The following is a 26,520-nucleotide window of genomic DNA, read 5'->3' as shown; positions in this document are numbered from 1 at the left end:
CCCTAGTTCACTTTTCATGAGATGTTTTAGATATAAAGCTGTTTTCCATAAATTTACTGAGTTGGCAAAAAGACAAATTACACAATATTTATCATGGGACACTAACGCAAATAATTTTCTTTATAATTTGATTCAACCAGTTGACCTTTTATCTACTTGCCTCTCAAACCAATATAAGTTCATTTATTAATTACAATAAATGTGCTACCTTTGAGAGTATTTGATTTATGTTCATTTTTAAATGAGCATTGTTCCCAAGCTTAATTGGGGTTTCAGTTTGGGTAATGTTCTAAAAATTGGGGCTGATTCATGTGCATAAACCTAAAAGCAATTGAAGATAAGTCAAACAGCACAGGGTAGACGTCAAAAAGTTGAAAACTATTTGTCTTTCTTCCCATTATACTATTCCTTTAATGTTTGGCCATATATTTTCACATACGAGGGTACTTCAGAAAGTTTGTGGAAAAATGGAATTAAAAGATAATACAAATGGAATTAAAAGATAATACAAATCTTTTTAATACAAAGACTTTTTGAAGACCCCTCGTATTCCTGTCCTAGTTATTAAGAGTTTACATTTTTAAAGTTTCAATAGCTTCTCTTCATTAAAAAAAGTCATATTAATCCTGTTACTGTCCCAAATTGGATTTAATTTAAATGTATTGATCAACCGAAGACATACGTATAAACCGTTACTCTGGCAAATGAATTGAATAAATTTGGATCCATATTTTACATCTTGCATTCAAATAAATTCCAGATGAATCAAAAATTTATAAAACCACAAAAATACGTAGAAGAAATGAGAAAAAAAATTTCTATAATACAAAGTGGGGAAGGCGTTACTAATATACACACAAAACTCAGAGGCTATTATTTTTAAAAGGAGAGAAACTAATCACATATGTAATTGAATTTAACAAATAGAGTATTTCTATATGTCAAAGCCACCACAAGTCAAAAGATACATGATGAAATGGAAAAAAATTTGCAATTCATTTAACAAAGATCTAGTTTTCCTTAAAGATAACACACTTCTACAAATCAATAAGAAACAAGCCCAACAGAATAAAAGGGCAGCTCATGAAATAGGAAAAGTAGCTGTTAATCATAAGAAAAAATGTTTGACTTTATTCATAATTAGAAAAATGTAAGTTATAACTACAAGGAGAAACCACTTGTCACCATCAGACTGGTAAAGATAAGTTTGGGCAAAGAAGTGAAGTTATTAATACTTTTTAAAAAAAGATTATTAATATTATTATTTTTTATATCCTAAGGTGGTGTTGTGGAGCAGTTGGGGGAGAGGGGAAGAGGGAAAGGGGGAAGGAAATAGGGTGGGAGGAGGAAGGGGGGGCATCATCAAGGCCACAGGGCCTTCATTCCTGCAGGGGAGACAAGCGGGCTTCCAGTGGTGGTTTGGTCACTGCTAGGCTGAATTCAGATGCTGGGGGGCATGGCTGAAGCCTTTGGCCCCCGGCCACCCCAGCTCGGAAGACCGGGGGGCTTCCAGCAGCAACTCAATGGTTGTTGCTGGGCTGGTTGCAGATATCAAGGGATGTGGCTGAGACCCAAGGCCCCCCAGCACCCTGGTTCGGGAGCCCAGGTACTTCCTGTGGTGGCTCAGCAGTCGTTGCTGGGCTGGTTGCAGGTGTCAGGGGGCATGGCCGAGGCCCTCAGACCCCCACTGCCCCAGCTAGGGAGCCCAGGGCGCTTCCTGCGAGGATTAATACTCTGCTGGTGAAAGTCTAACATCTTTTGTACAGGGCAATTTGGCAATATCTCTCAAAACTACAAATGCAACTATCCTTAGACCCAGGACTTGCACTTCTAGAATTTTACACTAAACATATATGTGAAATAACATATACAAGAATATTTATTGCAGCACTGAATGCAATAATGAAAGGCTGGAAATAATTATCATGAGGAGAATGGTTAAATAAATTATGATACTCCTGTTCAATAAAGCCCAATACTGATAACACTGTATCTTAGAGAGCAGTTTTTAAAGTGAAAAAAGCAAGGTAAAGCAAATAAAGCAATGTATACAATCTGCTCCCCTTTTAGGTTAAAAAAAGGAAAATTGCATTTGTTTGTATGTTAATGTATTATGTCTTTAATGCTACTTTTTACTAGAAGGATACACAAAAACTAAGAAACTGATGTTAGCTGTCACAGAGGAGACCTGAGTGATTAACAGACAGGGGCAAGGAGATTTTTCACTATATAAGCTTTTGTTTCTTTTGAATTTTGTTCTGTTTGGATGTATTACTTATTCAAGAATCTAAAATGAGCCACATTTTTAAATAAATTCAATCAGAAGGACTTATAATTGAACATTGGCAAGGACATTTTTCTTATAAAAAGATCTGGATACTAACTTCCAAAACACCACAACCAAAATAATGAACACATACAAAAACTCACAAAAGAAAATGGTTCAAAAATAACCAAAATACACAATTTATAATACAAATATTCTATCACTAAAATTACCCAAAGACTAAAAAACCCACCTTGTAAAAATCTTCATAAATTACAAAATGGCAAAAAGAAAGAAAAAAGAAAATCACTAATTCTATAAAACAGTAATTTCCAATGGGATCTTAGGCACTCTGCCAAGAAAGTAAAAGTTCTTACCCCTTGCTTCAATCAGAGTAGTTTCACTTTTATCTGCTTAATATGTTGAACTTCCTCACTACTTTTTATTTAAAGAAAGGATTTAAGATGAAAAGGACATATCTGAAAATCTGAAAACCCCTACCATAGGACATCAAACTCAAGAATTACTGTTTTTAAGCAAAAAAGTAATTAAGGATAATTGTAGTTTACTTTAAAAGTTTATATCCCTGTATAGGCCAGCAAAAAAAAAAAAAAAAATGCTTACCTGAAAACTCGTCCATAATTCCCATGCACTTTATATACACCATAGAGTCGATCTGCTACTCTCTGAAATAAATATTTAAAAGAAATTGCTATTAAGTCAAAGTTATATACAGATTACTTTTTTAAAAAAAGATTTCACCCTCATCAAAAAAACAAACAAAAAACAGGCTTAGCACAATAAAATTAGAAAATATGGAAAAATATACACAATCTCCAAAAACCCATCACTAAAAAAAGAACCCCAAAAAAGCTGTTGCATCATAGTTATCATATAGTATGAAGTATATATCATACTTTTTATGCATAGTTTTTAATTAGTTTTTAAATTTTCAATAACAAGAGTGGTAATACTTTTATCCAACTAGTTAAGATTACCTTTAATAAAACCATTTGAAATAGCTGAATAAAATTCCACTGAGCAGTATATAAAATATAAAAGCATTCCTTGTTAGATAACCTTATTTGCTATTTAGTTATTCCTTATTTTTCAGTATTATAATGTAATAAGCATCTCTGAGAGTAAGGCTTTTTCCTTCAGATTGTTTCCTTATGATAAACTTCCCAAAGTAGAATTTACCAGGGCAAAGGATACAAACATTTTCATTTCTACTGATCTATAGTTTTATATACAACTGCTGAACACATGCACATGTTAAACAAAGGTTCTTTTTTTTTTTTGGCGGCTGGCTGATGCAGGGATCTGAATCCTTGATCTTGGTGTTACTGTGCTCTAACCAACTGAGCTAATCAGCCAGCCTGAACACATGCAATATACTTCATACTTCAACACTACTCTGTCAAAAGGTACCTCCTTCTAACCAACAAACACATTAGATATTTTAATAACAGAATTACAACTTAGATCACTGAGATGAAATGTCTACTGCCTAGCAATTCACACAAATTTTACAAAAGACAAAACAAAACACTACATAAGGTAATTAATTTGCTTTACTTTCCCCCAAAGTGTTACAGACATAAACTGGAAGATCAAAAACTAATCCCATAAAAACTTCCTTAAAAAAATTCTAGAAAGGCTGGCCAGTTAGTTCAGTTGGTTAGAGTGCAGAATTATAAAACCAAGGTCACAGGTTCAGATCTCCATACTGGCCAGCCAACGACAAAAAGTTCTAGTATACAGTTTCTAGACGTAAAGTCTGAGAATAAATTACCTCCCTGATTCCTTACTCAAACATGAGTAATCTGAGGAATTAAGCATTAACTATACAAAAAATCTTAACTCTTTCAAGACATCAACTTAAAGGAAAAGAACCACCACTGTAAATACCTGGAGCAGGTGTAAGAGGATCATAAAATGTTTTCCATCTATCCTTGGCCTGCTCTCCTGCTTTGAGGGAACACATATCTTCTAGACTAGGGGTCAGCATACTACAGGTCTGCTGCTTGTTTTTGTAAATAAAGTCTTATTGGAACACAGTCATATTCATTCATCTTAGCACTATCTATGGCTGCTTTCACAGCAGGGATGAATAGATGCACCAGGGACCATATAGCCAACAAAGTTGAAAATATTTATCATCTGGCCTTCAGAAAAAGTTTGCTGACCCCTGAAGACTCAGTTTTCAAGACAAAGCTCATAGTCCTTATTCTGCTTGAAACTCTTCAGAGTTGTCCCCAGATGTCTAAATTAATTTCTCTAGGATATATTTCCCAATTATTTTTTGAGTCTTCTATAGAGTGTTAAATAAAGTTTGAGAGATTGTTTTCTGCAGGACTTTTTAGACCTCTAACACCATATATGAATCATGACTGCTCAAGAGACATATGGTTCACAGTAGAAAACATCTTACAGGATTAATAGTCCAAAGAATAAATGATAAAAAATGTCATTCTAGACCACCAACTTTTCTAGATCCCTGCACTTTTAGATACCAAAACTCCTTCCTAAAAGCTGAGCATTTTATCATCCACTTAAGATATTAAGCACGGAAGAGAGGAAGAGAACATGTTAAATAAACACTTAAGAACAGAAATTAGAAGCAGCTTAAGTGTACAGGCAGATCCAAAACAAATGTTCAAAGAAAAATTTTGTGAACCTCAGGTATTAAAAAGTTTGTTTCTTTAAAGTATGTCACTCCTGGCAGCTGGTACAAAGGAGCTTCTACTATAGCAATTAGAGCTCTGGAAAACAACATTGGTTCACTGGGTATGACTAAAAGAGGCAAGAATGTTCATACCCCAGAGAAGTGAGCAACTACATATGTGGAGCTAGTCTACTCATGAACCAGGCAACAAGGAGACACTCAGCAGTTGTTGTTTTTTTCTTTTTTTATATATAAAGATGACCGGTAAGGGGATCTTAACCCTTGACTTGGTGTTGTCAGCACCACGCTCTCCCAAGTGAGCCAACCGGTTATCCCTATATAGGGATCCGAACCTGCAGCCTTGGTGTTAACAGCACCGCACTCTCCCAAGTGAGCCACAGGCCGGCCCTTCAGCAGTTGTTACTGGACCAACAGTGCTTCTGGTGGGAACTCTACAAGAAGAAACAAATTTGTGCCAGCCACCTAAAACATGAAGTGGCTCTATCTAGATCATCAGGCAGTGACAAAGAAGATGAAGCTAAGTAAAACTACAACTATAAACCAAAAAATATCATTTCTAGAGAAAAAGAAAGGCATAAATGGCAGGGAAGTCAAACATGAATGATTAAAACCTAAAACCAGATTGATTCAATGGTTGTTGGTAATCAAGAATATTGTTGTCAGGGAAAAGGGTCTGTAGCCAATGATTTAGTCCAGACTGCTATTCAATTTAATTTCTGTTGACAGGTCTTCCTTTTTGAAAATTGATCAATTAACTGACAGGGCAGGACTGACACTAGCAAATTCTTTGACAACAGAAGACATCTGACAGCCTCATCTGATTATCCTTCCCAGTTCCAAATTATTTGGAATTAGGAATGCCTTCTCCATCCTCACTGAAGTAGAAGATTAAATGTTGACAAGAACAAAATTCTATGACATGCTATTAGATGACGTTATTTAAAAAATCTAGACACACAGTTTTTTTCGCCCTTCATTCTCCTAAGGAGTAAAAGATTGAGATTTAAGGTGGCTGATATTTCCGCCAAAATGGCTTTTTAAAAGGAGCTGTAATACTCTCTACTGTCACCATCACTAAACATTTCACAAACACTAGATATTACCATCTTTATAAATGACTATGAATCAAATGTTAAATAGTATCTCAATAATTATAATTTGCATTTTTAAGTATTAAAGAAGTTAACCCCTCCCCCCCCATACACACACTTTAAATTTGATTTCCCCTAGAGAGTATAGTAAGAAATACAGGATCTGAAGTCAGGCAAATGTGAGTTCAACTTCCACCTCCTTCTTACTTCTCTCTTTGGAGAATTTATTAGATCACTCCAAGCCATAGTGTTATTCTTTCTTTGGAGATGTGGAAGTGGCCTTCATCATATGACTTTGTGAGGATTTAAATAATGTTTGTAAGGTTCCTGGCAACAAGCAGATTGGCTCTGTGAATGTCAGTTCTCTTCTCCCTCACTCTGCTTGAATTCATGTCCTTTGTCAATGTATCATTCGTAGGTGGTTAAGAGCATGGGTCTGGAGTCAGATTTATGGTTTATATTCCGGCTCCACATATCTACTTATTGTGTGATATTAGGCAAATTACTTAACTTCATTTGCCTCTGGTTTTCTAATCTGTAATACAGGGACAGTAACCGTAGCCACCTTCAAAGAGCTACTGTGGAAAATGAATAAGAAAATTATAATATGTTTGAACACTATGGCTGATACTCAGTGGTACACAAATGTTAGATATCAGTATTATTTTCCTTTTGTTCTAGTTCACAAAACACAAAGGATCTCATCTGAGTCTCATAACGCTGTAAGGTACCCATTCATATAACAAAAATTTATTCGGTACCTACTATGTGCCAACAGAAACTACTCTCATTTTCCAGCAAAGAAAACAAACACTGAAAGGTTACTGAATTTGCCTGCCCCAGTAAATGGCAGAGACAAGTTCCAAATTCAGCACTTCTTAGTCTAAGGCCACCTGCCCTTTCTGGTTGTTCTGTTTTTGACTTCTTAAATATTTAACTCTTTAACCCATCTTTATTTATTTATTTTTTTTGCCTTTTCTAGTTTCAAAAGAATTCTTGACAGAAAAAATAGTCTAATAATTCTGTTTTCCCTTCATCTGTTAATTTGTCATCTGTCTCAAACAACATCTAAACCTCTTCTACTCCTACACTCTGGATGTAACTACAAGGCCCTTCCTGTGGTGCTTTCTGCACTGTCTGCAGGCTCCTGTCAGCGTGGGGCGTTAACCTTCACTTTTTACGATGCCTCACTTTTCTGTTACTGTCCATGACTAAAGGTCCTTTCTTCCAATTTTAGAACACTGTGTTTTAAAATCTAAGCTAATAAGAAGGCATCATGTATTTTTCATCAGCTTTTCTTTCATTTATACAGTAAAAATCTTAATTTGACTAACAGATCAAGTGCTGCCTTTCCTTTGAAAACCTCAAGCTATCTATCTTTCATGCCAATAAAGTTTCTGAAGCCTGTTTTCAAAAAGTTTAGGATAAATATCTATACCCAGAATTGTCTTAAAAAGTTTAGGATAAATATCTATACCCAGAATTGGCCACTGCAAACTCTCTGACAACAAGGTCACTTTCCTTAAAGGTTCTTATCACATACACATTACTAACCAACCAGTTCCTCTGGGTGGTTACAATTAAATTCAAGAAACGCCTTATTGCTTTTTCACATCTTTTGAAACATAAAACTGTTACCATACACATTTAATCATTCGTTCAATGAATGAGTCAAATATTATTCCAGGGATTTAGCAGTAAGAAAACAAAGTGTCTGCTCTTGTGGAACTACATACACTAGTAGGGGAGATAATTAACAAATGGGTACATGATACAATGTCAGACAGTGCTGCTACAAAGACAACAGCAATAATGGGAAATGACAGAAAAGATAGAAAATGACATCTTATTTTATGCAAGATGATCAAGAAAGATCTGAGAAGGCACTTGAGCCAAGAACTGAATGACAAGAGAAAATGGCCACGAAAGTATTCTGAAGGTGAGTGGTGGGGGAAGAATGGTACACACAGAAGAAAGGGCAAATAAAAGCCCTAGGGCAGAAACAAGTTTGGCATGGTTAAGAAGAGTTAGAAGGAAGACAGAGCTAAAGTGGAGTGGGCTGAGTTCTGGTCAAGACAGTGGAATAGACGGTCCCCAGCATCACTCTCTCCCACAAATCACCAATTTACAACTATAAAATGTAACATCCGCCAAGCTGGGGCTGCTGGAGCTCAGGGGAAGAGGAAGAGAGACCTATGGAGTTCATGAAGGCGGGAGAAACCACAATGAGAGAAAGAAAAAACTGCTCAGAGTGTTTTAGGCCGCGGCCGCTTTAGGCTGGAGCTGATGAGTGCATGGAGCAGGAGCCCGCCAAAGCCGCATCTGTGTCCTTTGGATGGAGTTACTTGGAGGCGGCAGGGGAGAAGAGGGTCTTGTGGCTCCCAGGACAGCAAGACCACTAATAGCGTTCTGGGGGACCCATGCAGGAGCGAGGAGCCAGAACAACTGAAAAAAGGGAGCCATTCAGAGGCCAGTGAGTCATCATAAAGGATTGGCATAGGGCCCATCCCCTGGGAAGTGTTTGCAGCACAGGCGGTGGGGGAGACAGGCCCACCAGGGGAACACTGGGGCACAGCAAGGACAGACGATCTGCACCCCCAGTGAGCGCAGGACCACTCAGAGGAGACTGGTTGGGAATGCAGAATCATAAGGGGTGCAGTTTGACAAAAAGACTCAGGCCCGGATCAGTTTCTACACAACCCAGATCCACACAGTCTCTGGAGAGCTGGAAGTACCTATAAGGTCAACCATTAAGCCCTGAGCTGCACAGAAAGGCTTCCCTAGGGAAACAGCAGCAAAGCAGCAATTTAGCTCACCCACACAGCTTAACTACTGGTTCCCACAGGAAGTTCCCCCATTTTAGAAGTAAGCAAAGAACAAAAAATTATTTCCAGCCCAGGCACACCAGCAGTGCCTTGGGGTCTGCCTGGGAACCAGAGGCTTGGAGCTGGGGACCGGACCCCACTCCCACATCCAGGCACACTGTGTCAAAGCCTCAGGGCCAGCCCGGGGACCCGAGGCATTGAGAAGGTGACCAGACCCACTCCCACATCCAGGCACACTGTGCCAGCACCTTGGGGCCTGCCCAGGGACCCGAGGCATGGAGCCAGGGACCCAGACACACCCCACAACCAGGCATATTGCCAGCACCAAAGAGCATACCAGAAACACCACTTCCATATGGGTGGCCCATCACAGCCACCACAATAACCATGGCTGCCGTGAAAGAGGCTAGATGCCACAACCACCACACAGATGCTCTGCCAACCAATGGAGTGCATTGACACCAAGAGAGTTACCAGCAGAGATAAAGAAAAGAAGAGGATGTCTCTCTCCATAAAGCCCATTTCAGAGTGACAGAAGAAGCATCTGCTCTATGATAATATTGGGGGACCTGATCACACCTCTCAGCATTGGACAGATCACCTAGGCAACAAATCAACAGAGTAACCATTATTCTTTCAGAAGGAGAGAAGAAATCTAGGGTAATTAGAGCGGAGAGAGGGGAGGGAGACAGGGATGGGGGAGAGACTGGACAAGGAACATAAAGAATAATTACGATTTTTAACAATATGTATGCTAGTAATATTGATTTGATCAACATATCTCAATGTTGAACCCCAAAATATGTATAATCAATTTTGATTCAATAAAAAAAACATTAAAAAAAATTGACTCATTAAAGATTCCATAGTCACTAATTGAGCTCTTATTGGTAGCTGAGAATCAGCAAAAAGTCTTGTTTTGTTTATGAATTATTTATTCTCCTTCACCTTCCTGATAAAATTCTACTTATCTTACAAGAACACAGTTCATATATACCTTTTCTGAATCCTTTCACTGGTCCTCCTAGGCAGACTTACATATAGCCTTCCTCTATGCTGATATTGTACGGTGTGAATACCTCTATAACAGGTATATGAATTCATAAACAAATTTCTTGGTGCATAAGCATTTTTGTTTTTGTTTTAGGATGCTCCTTAATGTATAAATAAAAGCCTTTGCTAATAACAAAACAAAAACAAAACAAGACAACTGTATAATTTAGAGACAACAGATGTAGGCACTGTAGTGGAACAAACTGTGGACCAAAAGCTGGGTTACTGCAATTTTAGTCCTAATTATGCTACTAACTAGGTGAATCACAAGTCAACTTTTATAGAGTTCTGTTTTTCAATGAAGGGGGTAAAACGAGAGGGGTATTATAGGCAGTACTGCAGTGGTTTCCAAGCTTTTCTTTATAGGTGGCAGAACCTCTTGACAAATAAAACTTTACACAGAGCTCCAGAATGTAAAATAGATAAAAACTGAGATATTGTGGGTGCTAAGCCTCTTGGACCTGCTCCTCTGGTCTCTCATCCTCTAAATATCAAATGTATTAGGTGCTTGTCAAATTTATGGTGAGTCCATTTTTAGGGCAAACCTAATTTTGCATCTTTAAAAATAAATAAGGAAATTATAGTTTCTGAATATAAAGATACTTAAAGACCAAGCAAAAAATAAAATAAAAAATAAAGCAGAGTGGGCTAAGAGTAAAAAGGAACATAAAAACAGCTGTGTGGGAGAATCTACTAAACATTTTCACTAACATCATTGTTTTGTTATGATCTTTAAATGTTATTTAAATACTAATCACACTTAAATATATTTTCAGTAAAAAAGAAGATAAATCACTATCATACCTTGCCTTGTGACAATATTACCTGTTTTATGAAAGCATCACCCATATCTTCTTTCAGTCCAAATGATCTGTAGCAGTCTCACAACAATGACAATCATTTCACTTAAATTTATCCTCTATGCTCACGCATTTGCTGAGTTTAACTGTACACTTTGTTCAATTTACCACTCTATCTCTGGGATTCCTGATAAATCTGATTCTGACTGGTATTTATGTTTTGTCCCTCCTTTAAGCATGAAAGATTGTTTAAGAACCTCTATATCCTGGGCTAGTCATGCGTTGGCCTACTAGTTTATTTCTGCCTATTTTGACTCCCGAACTATTCTTTTCTTTTCTTTTTTTTTTTTTTTAAAGATGACTGGTAAGGGGATCTTAACCCTTGTCTTGGTGTTGTCAGCACCATGCTCTCCCAAGTGAGTGAACCAGCCATCCCTATATAGGATCCGAACCCGTCGCCTTGGTGTTATCAGCACCACACTCTCCCAAGTGAGCCACGGGCTGGCCCTCTGAACTATTATTTTCCTCCTAAATGAAGCTTTCCACAGTGTTTCCCCTCTTCCTTTTAGTTGAAGTTTTTTAAGGAGGGGGACTGCTTTTGTAATTAGCCAGATTCTTAAGTTAAATAGATTCTCCAAGTTTCCTGGCACAGGAGGCAAAGCAGTGTGAATCGTTCTTCCATTATTCGGGGGTGTCTCTGTCCCCCACCCCATTTCCCACAGGAACTGTTGCCTAATTTGTCTGGGTAATTTCAAGGCAACCAAAAGGCCTAGAAATTTTACCTCATTAATCCACAGTCTTTTCCAATATGCAGTTCTTGACCCTAGCCTAATAATTATCAAAGTTACCTTTTCTTTTCCTAGAAGGTATGTCATAATTTGTTTAAGGAGTCCAGTGGTAAACCAGGAGATTGGGCCAATATGAGGGTCTTGTGAAAAATTTTTTCCTTTATTCTATTTTTTTATACTATTAAAGAAATCTTTAAACATACAAAGTATAGAGAACAGGAGGAAATACCTCCATTGCCCAGAACCTGGCTTCAATAATTATAACCAATTTAGTTTCATCTCAAACTACTTCTCTATTCCTCATTAGTGGACCCTTTTATTAAAGCAAATCTCTGACAATATACTTCATTTCAGGAGGATTCCGATCAGCATAAGATGTGATCCTAGATGTGGTAACCCAGCCTATTTCAAGCCTGAGCAGAGAGGCAAGTTCTAAGGTTTCCTGTAGGTACCCCAGAGGACAGAGAGGATGCTACAACATTTTCCAAGTACATTAGTTTATTGCAAAGTATTTTTCTCCATGTGCATTACAGCCAAAGTATACAGCTAAGTACAATGATTATTCCTCAATTTCAAGTTCCTCTTGTCATGGCAGGCTATTACTGCAAATTATTTAGTAGAATTTATGAGCACAGACACAGGATGGCCTAACATCCATAAACTATTTATTTATTTATTTATTTATTAAACTATTCCACAGATCTTTAAAAAAACCTGAAAGAATAGGATATTAGTTTATGTAAATCTAAAACCCTACACTTATTTACATTCTCACACTGAAATGGCAGGCCTTTTGACAAGGTATCAAAACAACCATATCATTAGAAACCATGGAGAAAATAATAGGCTAAAATTCTTCAAGTTGTTTATGACACAAAACATTTCACATTTTTTAAAAAAATGCAGTTTGAATGATGAACATACTAAATTTGAATGTAAAAATCAGTTATTTGTCATAAATATCACCCATTACTTAAAAAAATAGTGATTAAATGAGAAGCAGTTCCTTATAAATGTGTGTCAAAAAGCTCTTAGGACCACTTACAGCTCTGACTCGAAGAAGATGTGAGATGACAGACTGTAGTTCATCACTGTAGTGTTTTAGATCAGTAAATCTCCTGAAATAGGAAACACAGAAAACATCATTTTTCTCATGAAAATAAACACCGAAAGACAAAACAGTAGTTCCTGAGAAATAATAAAACATTCTATTTAACCATATGCTGGCCTTGAGTATTTATACACCAATATAAATTTGAAAGATTCTAAAACAAAACAATGATACTTTCCTCTGATATTCTGGCAAGCCAAAAACAGAAGTTATACTTTGTAATTTACATCATGAGACTGAGCTAGAGATAAAATTTGTTGGTATAAAAAATTACTTTGAACAAAAAAACCAGGAAAAAATTTATGATGCTAAAAAAATTCTTATGGTGCAAACATAAACTCATGGTCTCTAACCTTAATCTTAATGCTGTTCCCGTAATCTTTGCTTTTCTAATCTATTAACTGCCATTCTCTATAAAGACCTGAATTTCTGATACACCACCTGAGATAGAACAGACGCCATCAACATACAAACTTTCCCATACCCACATTATTTCTTCCTTCCCTCTAGAGACTTCCTCCCATCTAAAGCTCTCGGTAATGGGCCACAATAATCAACCACATTGTATATTGACAAAATAAAATTAAGAATAAATAAATAAATAAAGCTCTAGATTCTATCTCAGTTATACCCCACATTCCTATTTCCTAACTTCCTCTCTCTACAAACTCCTTCTCATTAGCATACCAATTAACTCAGGTCTCCCTTAGATTAAAATACACACATACTCCCTTGACAACGCACCCAACTATTACACCCTCTCAAGACCCCTCCTTTTTCACAGCCAAGCTTTCACAAAGCATTATCTCCCCAGTAATAACCACTTTTCCCCTTCCCATTCACTGCTTAGCCTATTAGAATCTAGCTTCTGCCTCCAGCACTAGAGTGGAGAAATACTCTTGACAAAGTCACGAACTATTTTTAAGTTGCTAAAATCCAATCACATATTTTAGTCCTCCTCTTACTTAATCCTCTCAGCAATGTAAGAGCTGACATCACTCTCCTTCTTAAAAGTTTGTTCTCTCTTTTTTTCTTAAAGATGACCGGTAAGGGGATCTTAACCCTTAGCTTGGTGTTGTCAGCACCACGCTCAGCCAGTGAGCTAACCGGCCATCCCTATATAGGATCTGAACCCACAGCGTTGGTGTTATAAGCACTGCACTCTCCCGAGTGAGCCACGGACCGGCCCTTTAAAAGTTTGTTCTCTTGTCACCAGTGTTATTTTCTCAAGGTGTTCCTTTTACTGTGGTCACTCGTAAAGGTTTTTTTTGCAGTACTCACTTCCTTCATCCATTTTCCAATCAATCTTTTAACTACACACTCTAAATGTGACTTGTCATTCACAAAGCTTCACAATTATGATCTACATGATGCAGAATTCCAAATTTCTACCACCAGCCCAAATCTCTCTCCTAAATTCCAGATCTATGAAGCCAGCTGATCAGCAGATACTTGTACTTGCTTACATATCAAAAGCTCAACCTATCTTCCCCTATAGCTCAAATCTCTTTCCCCTTTGCTCCCTAGCACTTTGTATTTCCTTACATTCTTCTTCACCACATACAGTCTACTAATCACCTAGTCTGTCAATCCTACCTAACATTACCCAAATCCTCTCACTTTTTTCTCTGGCCTCTCTGTCAATGCCCTAGATTCAGACTGGCATCACCAATTCTTACCTGGAACTCTTGCACTGTCCTCCTGAATGGCCTCCTAGTCCACTCCCACACCACTCTAATCTACTCTCCACTATCTTCCTAAAGTCCAAATCCACATCACTCCCCTGCTTTTAAGGTTTCTTCTGCTGCAAAGGTTATCTACTCACACTGAGACCATGTCCAAACTCCTTAATGTGGCTTAGCTTACAAAACTTTTCACGGATCCCATGTATGTAGTAACTTTCCTTCATCTAAATAAAGCAGCTGGCAAGGTTGAGGCATCAAATCATTAGATAAAAAACTTAATCTCTACCACTCTCATTCCCCTGAAGGCAGTGTTTTTCAGCTAAGAAAATAATTCAGGGATAAAAGAGGTGGCAAGATCCATGTCTGATCTGCCCTTTCATATCCTAGATGGAAGGTAGAAAATATAATCTTCTATTTTTCTTGCATCTGTCAGATAAAACTCTAAATGGATATAAACCTAAAAAACTAATGAGGTAATTAACCTCTGGGGAGTAGGAGTGCGGTGGATAGGGACAGCAGTGAGCTTTTCATTATATAACCTTTCCATATCTATCAATATACATATATCTAGTTAACCAGGAGAATGTATTTATTACCTAGTCAAAATTTTTTAAAGATTTAAATAAAATTATATCTAAAGAAGAAATATAGGCCGGCCCGTGGCTCACTTGGGAGAGTGTGGTGCTGATAACACCAAGGCCACGGGTTCAGATCCCTATGTAGGGATGACCGGTTAGCTCACCTGGAGAGTGTGGTGCTGACTACACCAAGTCAAGGGTTAAGATCCCTTTAACGGTCATCTTTAAAAAAAAAAAAAAAAAAAGGAAATATCTCAGATAACTGAGAACTGCTTTCCTTCTGCAGAGCTAATTAAAATTGAGCTGGTATAATTTTCCCTTAGAAGTTAAGACTGAATATCAATTTAAGTATCAAGAGGCAAATACCATAGTTGATAAATCTTGATAAATCTTGTCTATCCTTGACCAAATCTTCTTATGCTCGGGCCCAGGAGCCATAAATTCTATAAGATTAGGTCTTCTAGAGCTTCTCCAGACTTGATCAGATTCCCTAAGGATCTTTCTTTTCTAGTTTCCCAACTCTGTATTTCATGACTATAAAATTCTTAGTTGTCATATTTGGTTATGAGAAAAATCTGTAAGAATATAAACAGTAAGACTCAGAACACTTAAGTTAGGTGAACCAGAGATTTCTGGAGTTGAAAGAAAAGGTCCTAACAACCTGGCCACAGAATGTATAAGGCACACTAAAGTTTCTCTTTCTGATTAAAAAAGTAGCACAGTCTCTTTTGGGACTGGGGTGGGGTGAAGGGATGACACAACATTGATCAATCACATTACCAGGAAGTCAGGGCTAAAAGAATTTTAACACAGGTGACAGAAACAAAATATGAATCTCTGGAAAAATCACAGTTACTGGGAAATCAGAAGACCTAAAGGTGAAGATTAAAAAAATCCATCAAGCTTTAGATAATAATATGTACTAGGGTACTTAAAAAGGTTTGTGGAAAAATGAAATGAAAAGATACAAGGGCTGGCTGGGTAGCTCTGCTGGTTAGAGCACGGTGTTATAAGATCAAGGATTTGGATCCCCACACCGGTCAACCGCTCAAAAAAAAAAAAGAGAATACAAACCTTTCCATGAACTTTTTGAAGACCCCTCATATTTAAGAAATAAAGAAATACATTTTCTGGAAATGAGAGTCTATTTTCTTTGCCCAAGTCAAAATCTAGCAATGTCTGCAAGTTAAAATGAGGATCCTACCCTAAATGATTAGGCATTGTTAGAGAGGGATTCAAGACTAAATATCATATACAAAAATGTCAGAATGCTGTAGTTTCACTTGAAAGGAAGGAGTTTAAAAAGACAGTCCAGAGCAGGGAGATGGTGATACAAAACTTACCATCTGAAATACCAAATACCTAAATTCCCTGTCTGTGAGGCATGTAAAAATCAATATGTAAATGCAGATTCTGATAGGACTGTAAGTTTGAGGTTGTCTATACCTAATATCCCATGGCCTCAACCAACCTTATTCTCTATTCTCCTCAAAACACTCTTATTTCACCCACAGGCTCTATGCTTCCCTTTATTCTCCCTATGCCACTTTTACTTACTCGCTGTCATCCCTCCTTTGATGCCTGAACAGATGCCTCTCCTAATCAAATCTTATCAGTTATTCAAAACTCACCTTGAAAATAATCTCCATCAAGGCTTTTTCTGAATGCCTCTACCCAATCTTAAAGCTCTATGGCACAAAAACAGTTTGAGGTCCAGCTGTTATTTATTTCATATTGCTTTCATATTTTCATATGTTTTTAGTTTTCTCTATCCTATTACACTGAAAGTATTTCAAGCCATACAGATTCTCCTATACTTCTTCACAATTTGTACAACCAACTCTTACCTAAGATAACACCCCCAAATAAAAAGAACTTAATGAATTCCGGTAGTCTGAGCGACTGTTAGAAATAACAAATATGTCAGTCACTCCCACCCTCCTCTTCTTCCAGTTTCTGCACTTGAAGTTCCTGACTCCCTGCCTATCTGCAGGAGCTCTTAACACGGTGCCTTGAGCTCTCTGAAGAAAACTCACTATATAAATTTCTTCTGTCATACCTCCTGTCTCCAAACTAAGCATAGGAAAATAAAATAACCTGAGAGTTTGAAAACTCAAGAATAACCTGAATAAATCATAATCTTAATTATCTCTGTGTAGCCTGGCTTCCTTTAAAAAAAAAGAAAACTATAATTTTATACATGATTTTACTAATAAAGTCATATATATATATATATATATATTTTAAAGCCAAGAAACACTGGGAACTAAAGCCGCAGTAAATGAAACTTCCACTGTGCAAGGTGGCAGAGGACGTACTAGTTAGTATTGTTTATTTCTACTAGAAACAGTGGATTTAAAAACAACTACGTAAATAACATGTTACTTATGTTTGCTCTGTTTACCACCTAGATTTTTGCCTTTGTCAGTTTAGCTTATTTGTAACAACAATATAAAAAGCTCAATAAGGAAATAAACCTTGAGCACTTCTTTTTTAAGAAAAATACACAATTAAAACAATGCAAAAAGCATTAACAGAGCACCTAAGGCCACACAAATGTAGAAGACTCCAGGTCCTCCTCCTCAATGTTCTTAATAGTCTAGTTTGGGGAAAGACAAATATGTAGGAAGCAAGTACCAGAAGAATCATTTTGGTGATCCCTTTGAAACAATCTTTCTGGTTTTCTGGATATTAGGAAAGGATAGAATGAAACTATCTTAAGGGATGTAAACTATTTTAATAGTGATATGAATGATGATCTACTGGGCCAGCTAGACTTAGAACAGAGGTTCTACATATTAAGAATCTGTTATAAGAAAGACTGATGTAGACCATTCTCTTATCCAGAATTTAAGGCAAATAAAATCTATTACTATTTACACACTAATTATACACTTTTTTTTTTTTGGTGGCTGGCCAGTATGGAGATCCAAACCCCTGACCTCGGTGCTACAAGGCTGTACTCTAACCAACTGAACTAGTCAGTCAGCCCCTAGTTATACACTTTACCAGGAACATAAAAGCAAAAAACTGCCTTGGTAATATTACTGGTTATATCACATACTATATGGATAGTAAATAAAATTTAGCAATTCAGAAGAGTTGGTTAGGTCAGAAAAGAGAAGAAAATATTCAATTGACAAAATATTTTTAATTAAATTGAAAAATATTTAATCAAAAAATACTAATTGACAAACTGTTAATATTAAAGTATTAACAAAAAATAATAGTATCTACACAATCCTCTAACGAATGTACATCCAACAATGTCATAAATTTAGCTTACTAAGTTATACAAAGCTTTGTTTGAGGGTGACATAATTTTAGTTCTTAATCTAGAGAACACCTTTTATATACCATGCATGTCATTATAACACTTATAAAAACCTCAATGGAACCTTAAATGCCTATCACTAACTGAAAGGAGATAACCTGAAAGGCTATATACCATATGATATGACATTCTGAAAAATGAAAAACTATGGAGACAGTAAAAGGTTAGTGGTTGCCAGGGGTTGAGGTAAGGGAAGGATGAACAGGTAGAACACAAAGGATTTTTACGACATTCAAACTATAGTATAATAGGGCCGGCCTGTGGCTCACTCGGGAGAGTGTGGTGCTGAGAACACCAAGGCCACGGGTTCGGATCCTATATAGGGATGGCCAGTTAGCTCACTGGGTGAGCGTGGTGCTGACAACACCAAGTCAAGGGTTAAGATCCCCTTACTGGTCATCTTTAAAAAAAAAACAAACTATAGTATGATACTATAATGGTGGATACATTTCATTATCCATTGAATGTCCAACCCACAGAATGTCCAACATTCGGAGTGATCCCTAATGTAAATGATGGCCTTTGGGTGGAATGGTGTGTCAATGTAGGTTCATCACTGATAACAAATATAGCACTCTGGTGTGAGATGTTCACAGTAGGGGGAGACAGAGGGTATTTGGGAATTCTCTGTATTTTCTGCTCAATTTTGCCATGAATCTAAAGCTGCTCTAAAAAATAAAGTCCATTAAAAAAACAAACCAAAAAAAAAAAAAAAAAAAAAAAACCAACCTTAATGATAACCATCACAACTTCCTAATTACCAAAACTTAAAAATATTTATATTATATTCAAAATTGATATTAAAAACCAGAGGCATTATTTATATGTTATGGCTTATAAAGTCAGGAATAATAACAGGTCATCAGAAATGCAAACTTGGCCTTTGTCTGATAAGTATTTATGCTACATAGAAATTAATGCTGAAGGGCTCACTAGAGAAATTCTAACAGACCTCATCAATTCAATCTTCCAAAACGGAAAACTTCATCTGCCTGAGCACATTTCTAACTGAAAAACTTCTCTACCTGAACCAAATTATCAGGTAAAGGTTCACATAATGAAGACTGAATTATCTGCCAAATTTAAAGAATGAGCAAAAACAAAATCTTAAATGCCTAGGTCCCATCCTAAGGAAAGTCATTTGTGAATATACTGGCTTCCTTCAACAAAGAAATGCTCTCACAAATACCCAACTGACATTAATGAATTAAAGTATTTGTCATATAAATATATCTCCATGAAATTATTATGCTAGTATGCATTTATCTGTCAAGTTTCTTGGTAGAAAACAAAGTAGACAGTTTATTATTAAATATATATGAAACATAATTTTCTTATCTTGAGCTCTGTAAATATTTGATAAGCAAAATCATATAAAGAAAACTATATAAAATTAAAATTACTTTTCTCATTTTTCTGATACCTATTAAACAACATTTAATAAATCCCTCTAGAAAAAAGCAGTGGTTTAATTTCCTAAAACCAGTTACTTACAACCTTAAACCCAATTAAGTTACCAAATTTCAAAATCAGTTTTAGACTTTAAAAAGGATTTCACCAAATGTGAATTATTTAAAATATCAGCAAAAAAAGTGCATACATTCAGAAATGAAAATTAAATAGATTGATGAGCATCATTCAAAACAACACTGTAACTGTTATTAAAACAAAACCTTACTTGTCTGGGTTTTTCACTCTGAATGTTGCATTAAGCGCTTTTAACCTGGAGTCTGCCTGGAAAAAATAATTTGTTCACTTAATACAATTATATTTCAGGGTATAAAATTCAAACAGTTTTACTTTCCCTTTAGAATTAAGATGCTCAAGTACAGTTTTCTTCATATCAATTGTCACAAACACATTAAACATACCTTAAAAAACAGCTTGTTATTTTTGAAAACACTACAAAAACATGTTATAAATTAGACTGAACACATAGCATTCAACAGTACCAAAGTAAAACAATGGTAAACACCAATACACTAATGGGCATATAGCTCTGCATTATAATTCATAATAGGTTGTGTGAAAAAAGTAGTTTACCTTTTCTCTAAGCCAAGAAAAGCAATGATCTGTACACACAAACTAAATAAAACTACTGCTTTAGAGCCTGGATGCTAATGAGGGTAATTCTGAGATGGACTCAAACCAAATGTACTTTGGTTTTCTCATTTTCATAATCAGTATTTTAGAAAGAAAAAAGAAAAAGAAATGTAGAAATAGCTGTACTAAAGTAACACTGTACTAAATAAAAACAAGCTAGATGACATAAAATTACTTTCTATCTAGCAGAAAATGTTAAAAGACAACACAGCTTTTTAACTATCTTTACTTATTTCCAGATAGTTGCTCTTAAAGGAGAGACAGAGAGATAGACAACAATAATTTGACTGCCTGAAATGTATACTGAACATTTCCAAATCCTATCCTTACTTTTCACTAAAAAAAAAAAAAAAAGACAACCAAGTAACTTTTCTGGCGAAGGTACGGGAACTACAGGGTTCATAAAAGGGTAGCTCGGGCTGAGCCCGTGGCGCACTCGGTAGCGTGCTGCGCTAGCAGCGCGGCGACGCTCCCGCCGCCGCGGGTTCAGATCCTATATAAGGATGATCGGTGCACTCCCTGGCTGAGCGCCGGTCACCGGGAAAAAAAAAAAAAAGGGTAGCTCAATCAGGAACCAATTTCAAAACGTGGTTTTGAAAATCCCAATCAGCTTGAAAATTTCACATTATTTCAACTTTCAAAATACAGTTACAAATACTGTCAATTAATAAAACAAACAAAACAAGTAATATTACTAGGCCTTCCTAGATTACTTGGCTAAGAAAATAAAAACAAATATAGTAAATACGGTATTCCACAAACAGCCTGCTAGAACACCAGACCAAAAGAGATTCAAAGAGCTATCTAAAGACTATCTAAAGAAGCTTATCACTGAATTCTAGGGATTCTCTTATTTCAAAACAGTATTTCACCAATTCTTGACATTTCTTACATGACTAACAAGCTAATACATGTGAAAGTCCTTACAAACAGAAGCACCTACAAATTTAAGGCATATATTAAAAATCACTAAACACCAAAGAATCTTACAAAGAGTTAATGACTTTAGTCACATGCAAATGTGGTTCCTTAAATGAGGATGAAATTACATAAAAATCATAAGAACAAAAATTTTCATTTGTATCTTTTCTTGAATTTTTTTTTTTTTTTTTTTTGGGTGGCTGGCCAGTCGAAGGATCGAACCCTGGACCTTGGTGTTAGCAGCATCACATTCTACCCAACTAAGCTAACCAGTTAGCTCCTTTTCATGCTTTTTTAAATACCACCAATTTAATTTTTACTTTTAAAGTCACCAATTTACCAATTTAGAAGTCATATAAATGTAAAAGGTCACCATCCTAACCTTTGCTTACCAAATATTCTGTTGGGTCAGGTCCATCACCTCACCCAACCCAATCTGCTCATTATTCCACAAGATTTCATAAAAACTAAAGCTGCCTAAAACGTAACCAAACCAGAAACTTCTCCCCAAAGCTAGATCTCTGATTTGGGACGTTACAAATCTGACAGGTATATCATCTACCTGATCATATTCTCCATTAAACACCTAAAGATGTCCCCTAACCCATCATTGTTTTATACTGCCTTATTTTATTTCCTTTAAAACACATTATCTGAAATCATCTTGTTTACTTGATTCTTGGTGATCCATTAGAATATAAGAGCCATAAAAGAGCACAATGCGAATGGTGGCCCCTGGAGTTGCAAAGGCTATTGTGGCAATACTTTCACCTGCTTTGTTTATTGTCCCCCAAACCTTGCCAAGTAAACCACTACCCAGATTGGCCCTCTCTTTCAGGGGAAATTCTTCTGCCTTGGCCCACTAGGTTGACTCCAGTGAAGGTTTCTTATCATTCAGGTATCAGCTCAAATGTTATCTCTTCAAGGGAGGGTGACTATATCTATGGCCCAGTTTGCCCATGACAGTCCTGGTTTATGCTGTTGTACTAGTCTTATTATTAATAGTGTCCCTTTTTACTCTCAAAAGGGTTCCCATTTGGACAATAATTTTATGGTCACTCATTTCAACGTAACCCCTGAAAAATAATCCCTGCTGTTATATTCTTTAACAATGACGATGTTTTATTTTCTTTATATCACTTATTACCATTTTAAAGTACCTTATTTTTTACTTAAATGTTAATTTAATGTTAACTAATAAAATATAAGCTCCATAAGAACATGGAGCTTATGAATATTTTCAGGCACCCAGCATTTGGAATCTCCTCATTGGCTCTCTTGGAGTTCCTGTGCAATACAGAGATTAGCAGAGATCCTAAGGGCCCAGACTTTGGCTCTGGCAGTCTCTGCTCTAAGCAACAGACAGGGTTCCAGATTCTTCTGAATAAGCCAAAATTCATTTAGGTGTGGGCATATGGAATGATGATTACTTTCATGACTGAGTTAACTGAGTTAAAACAACATTATCTTACACTAAATTAACTATTTTATTTGTCCATTACTTTAGGGATAAGCCCTTTATTCTCTTTTCACTAAGTATCATGTTATATAAATATTCAAATAAGAGAAGTAATGCTAATAATCAGCAATGATGATAAAATTGGTTGCTCAAGCTTATGTTAGCTAGAACACTAACAAAAAGAAATAAATTTTGTAATTATTTTGCTGGGTATAATAATCACTCTAAAAAGATTTAAGAAAACATTAATCAAGTAGGGCCAAAAGTACAGATTAAATTAAGTGTGCCTGAAAAAAGGAAAATTACAGTAAGCTGGCAACACCGTAATTTGAAGATGACAATCAAAGAACCAAAGTCGAATATTCTTTTTTAAATTTTATTTATTTATTTTTTAATCAAAGTCAAATAAAATACAAATATTTGGTCTGATTTGGAATGATCTCGTTTTCACAGATATATAGCTTTTAACATTCCCTTTACCAATCATCTTTGCATATATTAATTACATGATAAATAAGCAAAAACATAGGTAATAACATAACAGTAATTAAGAATGGCTTTGAGTTAGACAGGTTTAGATTTGGATTTAGCCTCCATCACTTAAAATTATGTGACTTTGAGTAAGTTAGTTTCTAGAGTTCCTGATCTAAAAAATGGGAACACTGACTAACCTCAAAGGTACTGAAGCAATGCTCACTAAAATAAAATACAGTATAATTATAATACAGTGCCTAGCACATACTAAGGACATATGATAATGATGCTGTTCAGATAAGAAAGTTACTGCTTTAGATTCTAAAAAAAAAATTTTTTTTAACCTTTGGCAATATTTCTAAAATTATCTCCCTAAAAATAGTCTTCTCTATCACCTTAGAGCAATAGTTGTCAAGTTCTAGACTAATGGGAATTAGTATGTCTAGGATAAACTCTAGAATGCAGTATTTTAAACAAACAATCCCAACAATTGAGATTCACGCAGTCCCCTGACCACACACTGAATTAAAAGTACATAACAAGCATAATTCCATTTTTTCTTGAGGGCTCCAGGTAACCACTATAAACAACTAACACTAAACCCACCTATAATGCAGTGAAGCTCTAGGGACTACACAGGTGTGTAGGGATTTGGCCTCATGCCAAATGCACAGATACTGCTGTGTCTGACTCTCATACCATTGCTACCTCTTTCTTTGCTACCAGGCTCGGCTACCAATGTCACTACTGTCACAGTATGCCTGTCTCCATTGGTATTCATTTTTAGATCTTTTCAATTTTCTGCTAAAATACGCTGTGGCCTTGAAAATAGATAGTCAAATTTATCTGAATAACTATAATAAAATTAAGTGGGTCCTATATGAGAGGACCAAAGTACTTCTTAAGTACAGTAGTAAGCTATGTTACATTCATTTGAACATCTCAGAAGTCAGTTTTGAATTAATAATACTGTACATTATTACCTTTCAAATACTTCATAAAAGTTAAAGCCAAGTTTTTATCGAAAGGCTACCCAAATATGAAACTTTTTATCTAAACACTTAAATAACACCTACACATAAGATTCAAAGCACTCTGTAAACAGCATTCTATAATGATGCAATGCAAGTGTTTTCTCTAGGTCACCAAAGTCGTGACCAAAAGCTGGGTTCAAAAACCAACCACTGATAACTAGTGACTCAACTAACGACTAAATCAATGACAAATTTTTTTCAAATTTTCTATTATATAAAGAGAATTCACAAAAATAATTATGTTTTAGTTTTATCTTTTCCTTTTTTTTTTTTTTTTTTTTTAAAAAAAAGATGACCAGTAAGGGGATTTTAACCCTTGACTTGGTGTTGTCAGCACCATGCTCAGCCAGTGAGCTAACCGGCCATCCCTATATAGGATCCGAACCTGTGGCCTTGGTGTTATCAGCACCACACTCTCCCGAGTGAGCCACAGGCCGGCCCCGATCTTTTCCTTATTATTAGCTTCTAACATACCCTGGACTATTTCTCAGAAAACCCTACCAAAATATAAATCATTTTTTAGACTCTCAAGTTATTTCAAATCCATCGCTAAACTAAAATTTCAGCATTCCCTCTGAGAACCATAAAGTGATGAATTACGGCAAAGAAAATTCTATATTTTTCATGTACATCTGTTAGCAAAATACACATAAATTAGAATCAGTTTATGACAGAATTAGATACTTGATTATATTTCCTGTGCAGGAAAAAAAAAATCTTTCTAGTTAATTCTGTGTTAAATTTCAAATACCTATATAACAATGAATAAACGTCTAAGGGGTGTTTTTTAAATTACTGTGAAGCCATTTTTCTCCCTGCCTAGACATCTTGTATCGACCTTTAGGTACTATACTATCACATGAATCATTTAACAATTTACATTACATATTTTGTCAATTTATGTATTTGTCTACTTACCTACTCAGTTTACACCAGAGATGAAAACTTTAAAAAGTTTGCAAGAATCTGTTCTATATTTCTTTGGGGGAAGATAGGGAGAGCAGAGTAGAGTTAGGGTGGCCATCTCACCACCAGTCTGCTCCTCAATTTTCAGGTAACAATCTCATGACTAAATTTGAAAAGCTGTAGAAAAACTAAAAAAGTCTGTATCACTAACAAATGCTATTTCAAAATGACTCCTGTGCCCATTTTGAACTGACTACCATGTCCCAACAGACAGCAGCATGAGCGAGGGCTTGTCTTTTAGTCTACTAAGGTTGGAATATCCAAGCTCAAGTCTTCAAAAGTGTCTTTCATATCTGATAAAGAGCGAGCAGTTGTTGGGCGAAGAGGTGTGAGGGAAGGGTCAGGACAGAGGAAGAAAAAAAGATGCAAAGCATGAGTACACTGCTGGGAAAATCTACAGCTTACATTTACATTACTGCTTCAAAATGCTCTTTTCCCAGAAGAATTAAGCTCATAAATTTGCCCATTATAGTCTCATTAGTAACTAAAATTAAACAATTCAAAAGCAAATTTCAGTGCTTCTTTGAAAATCTTAACAATACTAGATGCAAAGCCGATTTCCAACACTCACTCATTCAATACCGAGTACCCATGAAGTGCATGGCACTATACTGGGAACTGTAAAGGAGCATGGGAAATTATTTCATACAAATATTCTTACCTTCAGCTGATACCCAGTTTCATTTACAGTCTCCTTCCAGTTACCTTCCTAAAAATAAGTTAATTTTAGAAATCATTATCATAAAGCAAAATAACCCATAAAAAAATTCCAAGTTAAATAAGTCGAATACGTATTATTCTGTTCTTATTTCAGGGGAGATGGGAGAGAAAGGTTAAAAAAAAATGCTTTTCACTTCAAAATTAAAAATACAATGCAGATTCCAAAAGATTACCAAAAGGTGGACCCAAGATTTTACAGATCTGGGATTCAAAAACCTAAAGACTAATTTTGATATCATTTAAGTGATACCAAAAAGTACTGTCTTTAGTACTCTAAGTATGAAAATGTTAGCCAAAAGAATGTATAATCCAATAATCTGAAATTCAAAACAAAAAACCCCCAATAAATTGCACATAAATTAACAAAGCTATTCCAAAAAGATACTTAAGTATAAGCATTGCACAGTTTAAAAGAAAAAAAACCCAAATCAAATAAATATTCTAAAAAGACTAAATAAAAGAAAAATACCTGTGTTAAAAACAAATAGAAGATTTTGTCTCTACAAAGGATGGGATGTGAAGCAACTCTCAAGAGAAAGTTTTCTAAACCAATACGTCGTCTTTCCACAAAATCTGGATCCATGTTGTCAGCAGAGAGTTTATGCCAAACAAATTCTGCCTAG

The 26,520-nt window shown here is 35.9% G+C and overlaps 1 protein-coding gene across 1 annotated transcript in view; it reads right to left on the bottom strand.

Moving 5' to 3' along the window:
- Window positions 1-26,520, bottom strand: part of SNX4 (sorting nexin 4) — a 61,552-nt gene that overhangs the window by 15,208 nt on the left and 19,824 nt on the right. Inside the window, exons 4-8 of the mRNA XM_063101813.1 lie at window positions 26,367-26,516; window positions 25,839-25,886; window positions 19,899-19,954; window positions 12,558-12,630; window positions 2,891-2,952 (exon numbers count right to left, since the gene is read on the bottom strand). Of these exons, the coding sequence (XP_062957883.1) occupies window positions 2,891-2,952; window positions 12,558-12,630; window positions 19,899-19,954; window positions 25,839-25,886; window positions 26,367-26,516 (389 nt within the window). The remainder of the gene's footprint in view (window positions 1-2,890; window positions 2,953-12,557; window positions 12,631-19,898; window positions 19,955-25,838; window positions 25,887-26,366; window positions 26,517-26,520) is intronic.

Source organism: Cynocephalus volans, chromosome 1 (assembly GCF_027409185.1).
Source record: "Cynocephalus volans isolate mCynVol1 chromosome 1, mCynVol1.pri, whole genome shotgun sequence".
Classification (NCBI taxonomy): Eukaryota; Metazoa; Chordata; class Mammalia; order Dermoptera; family Cynocephalidae; genus Cynocephalus; species Cynocephalus volans.
This window is presented reverse-complemented; position numbering and strand designations above follow the sequence as displayed.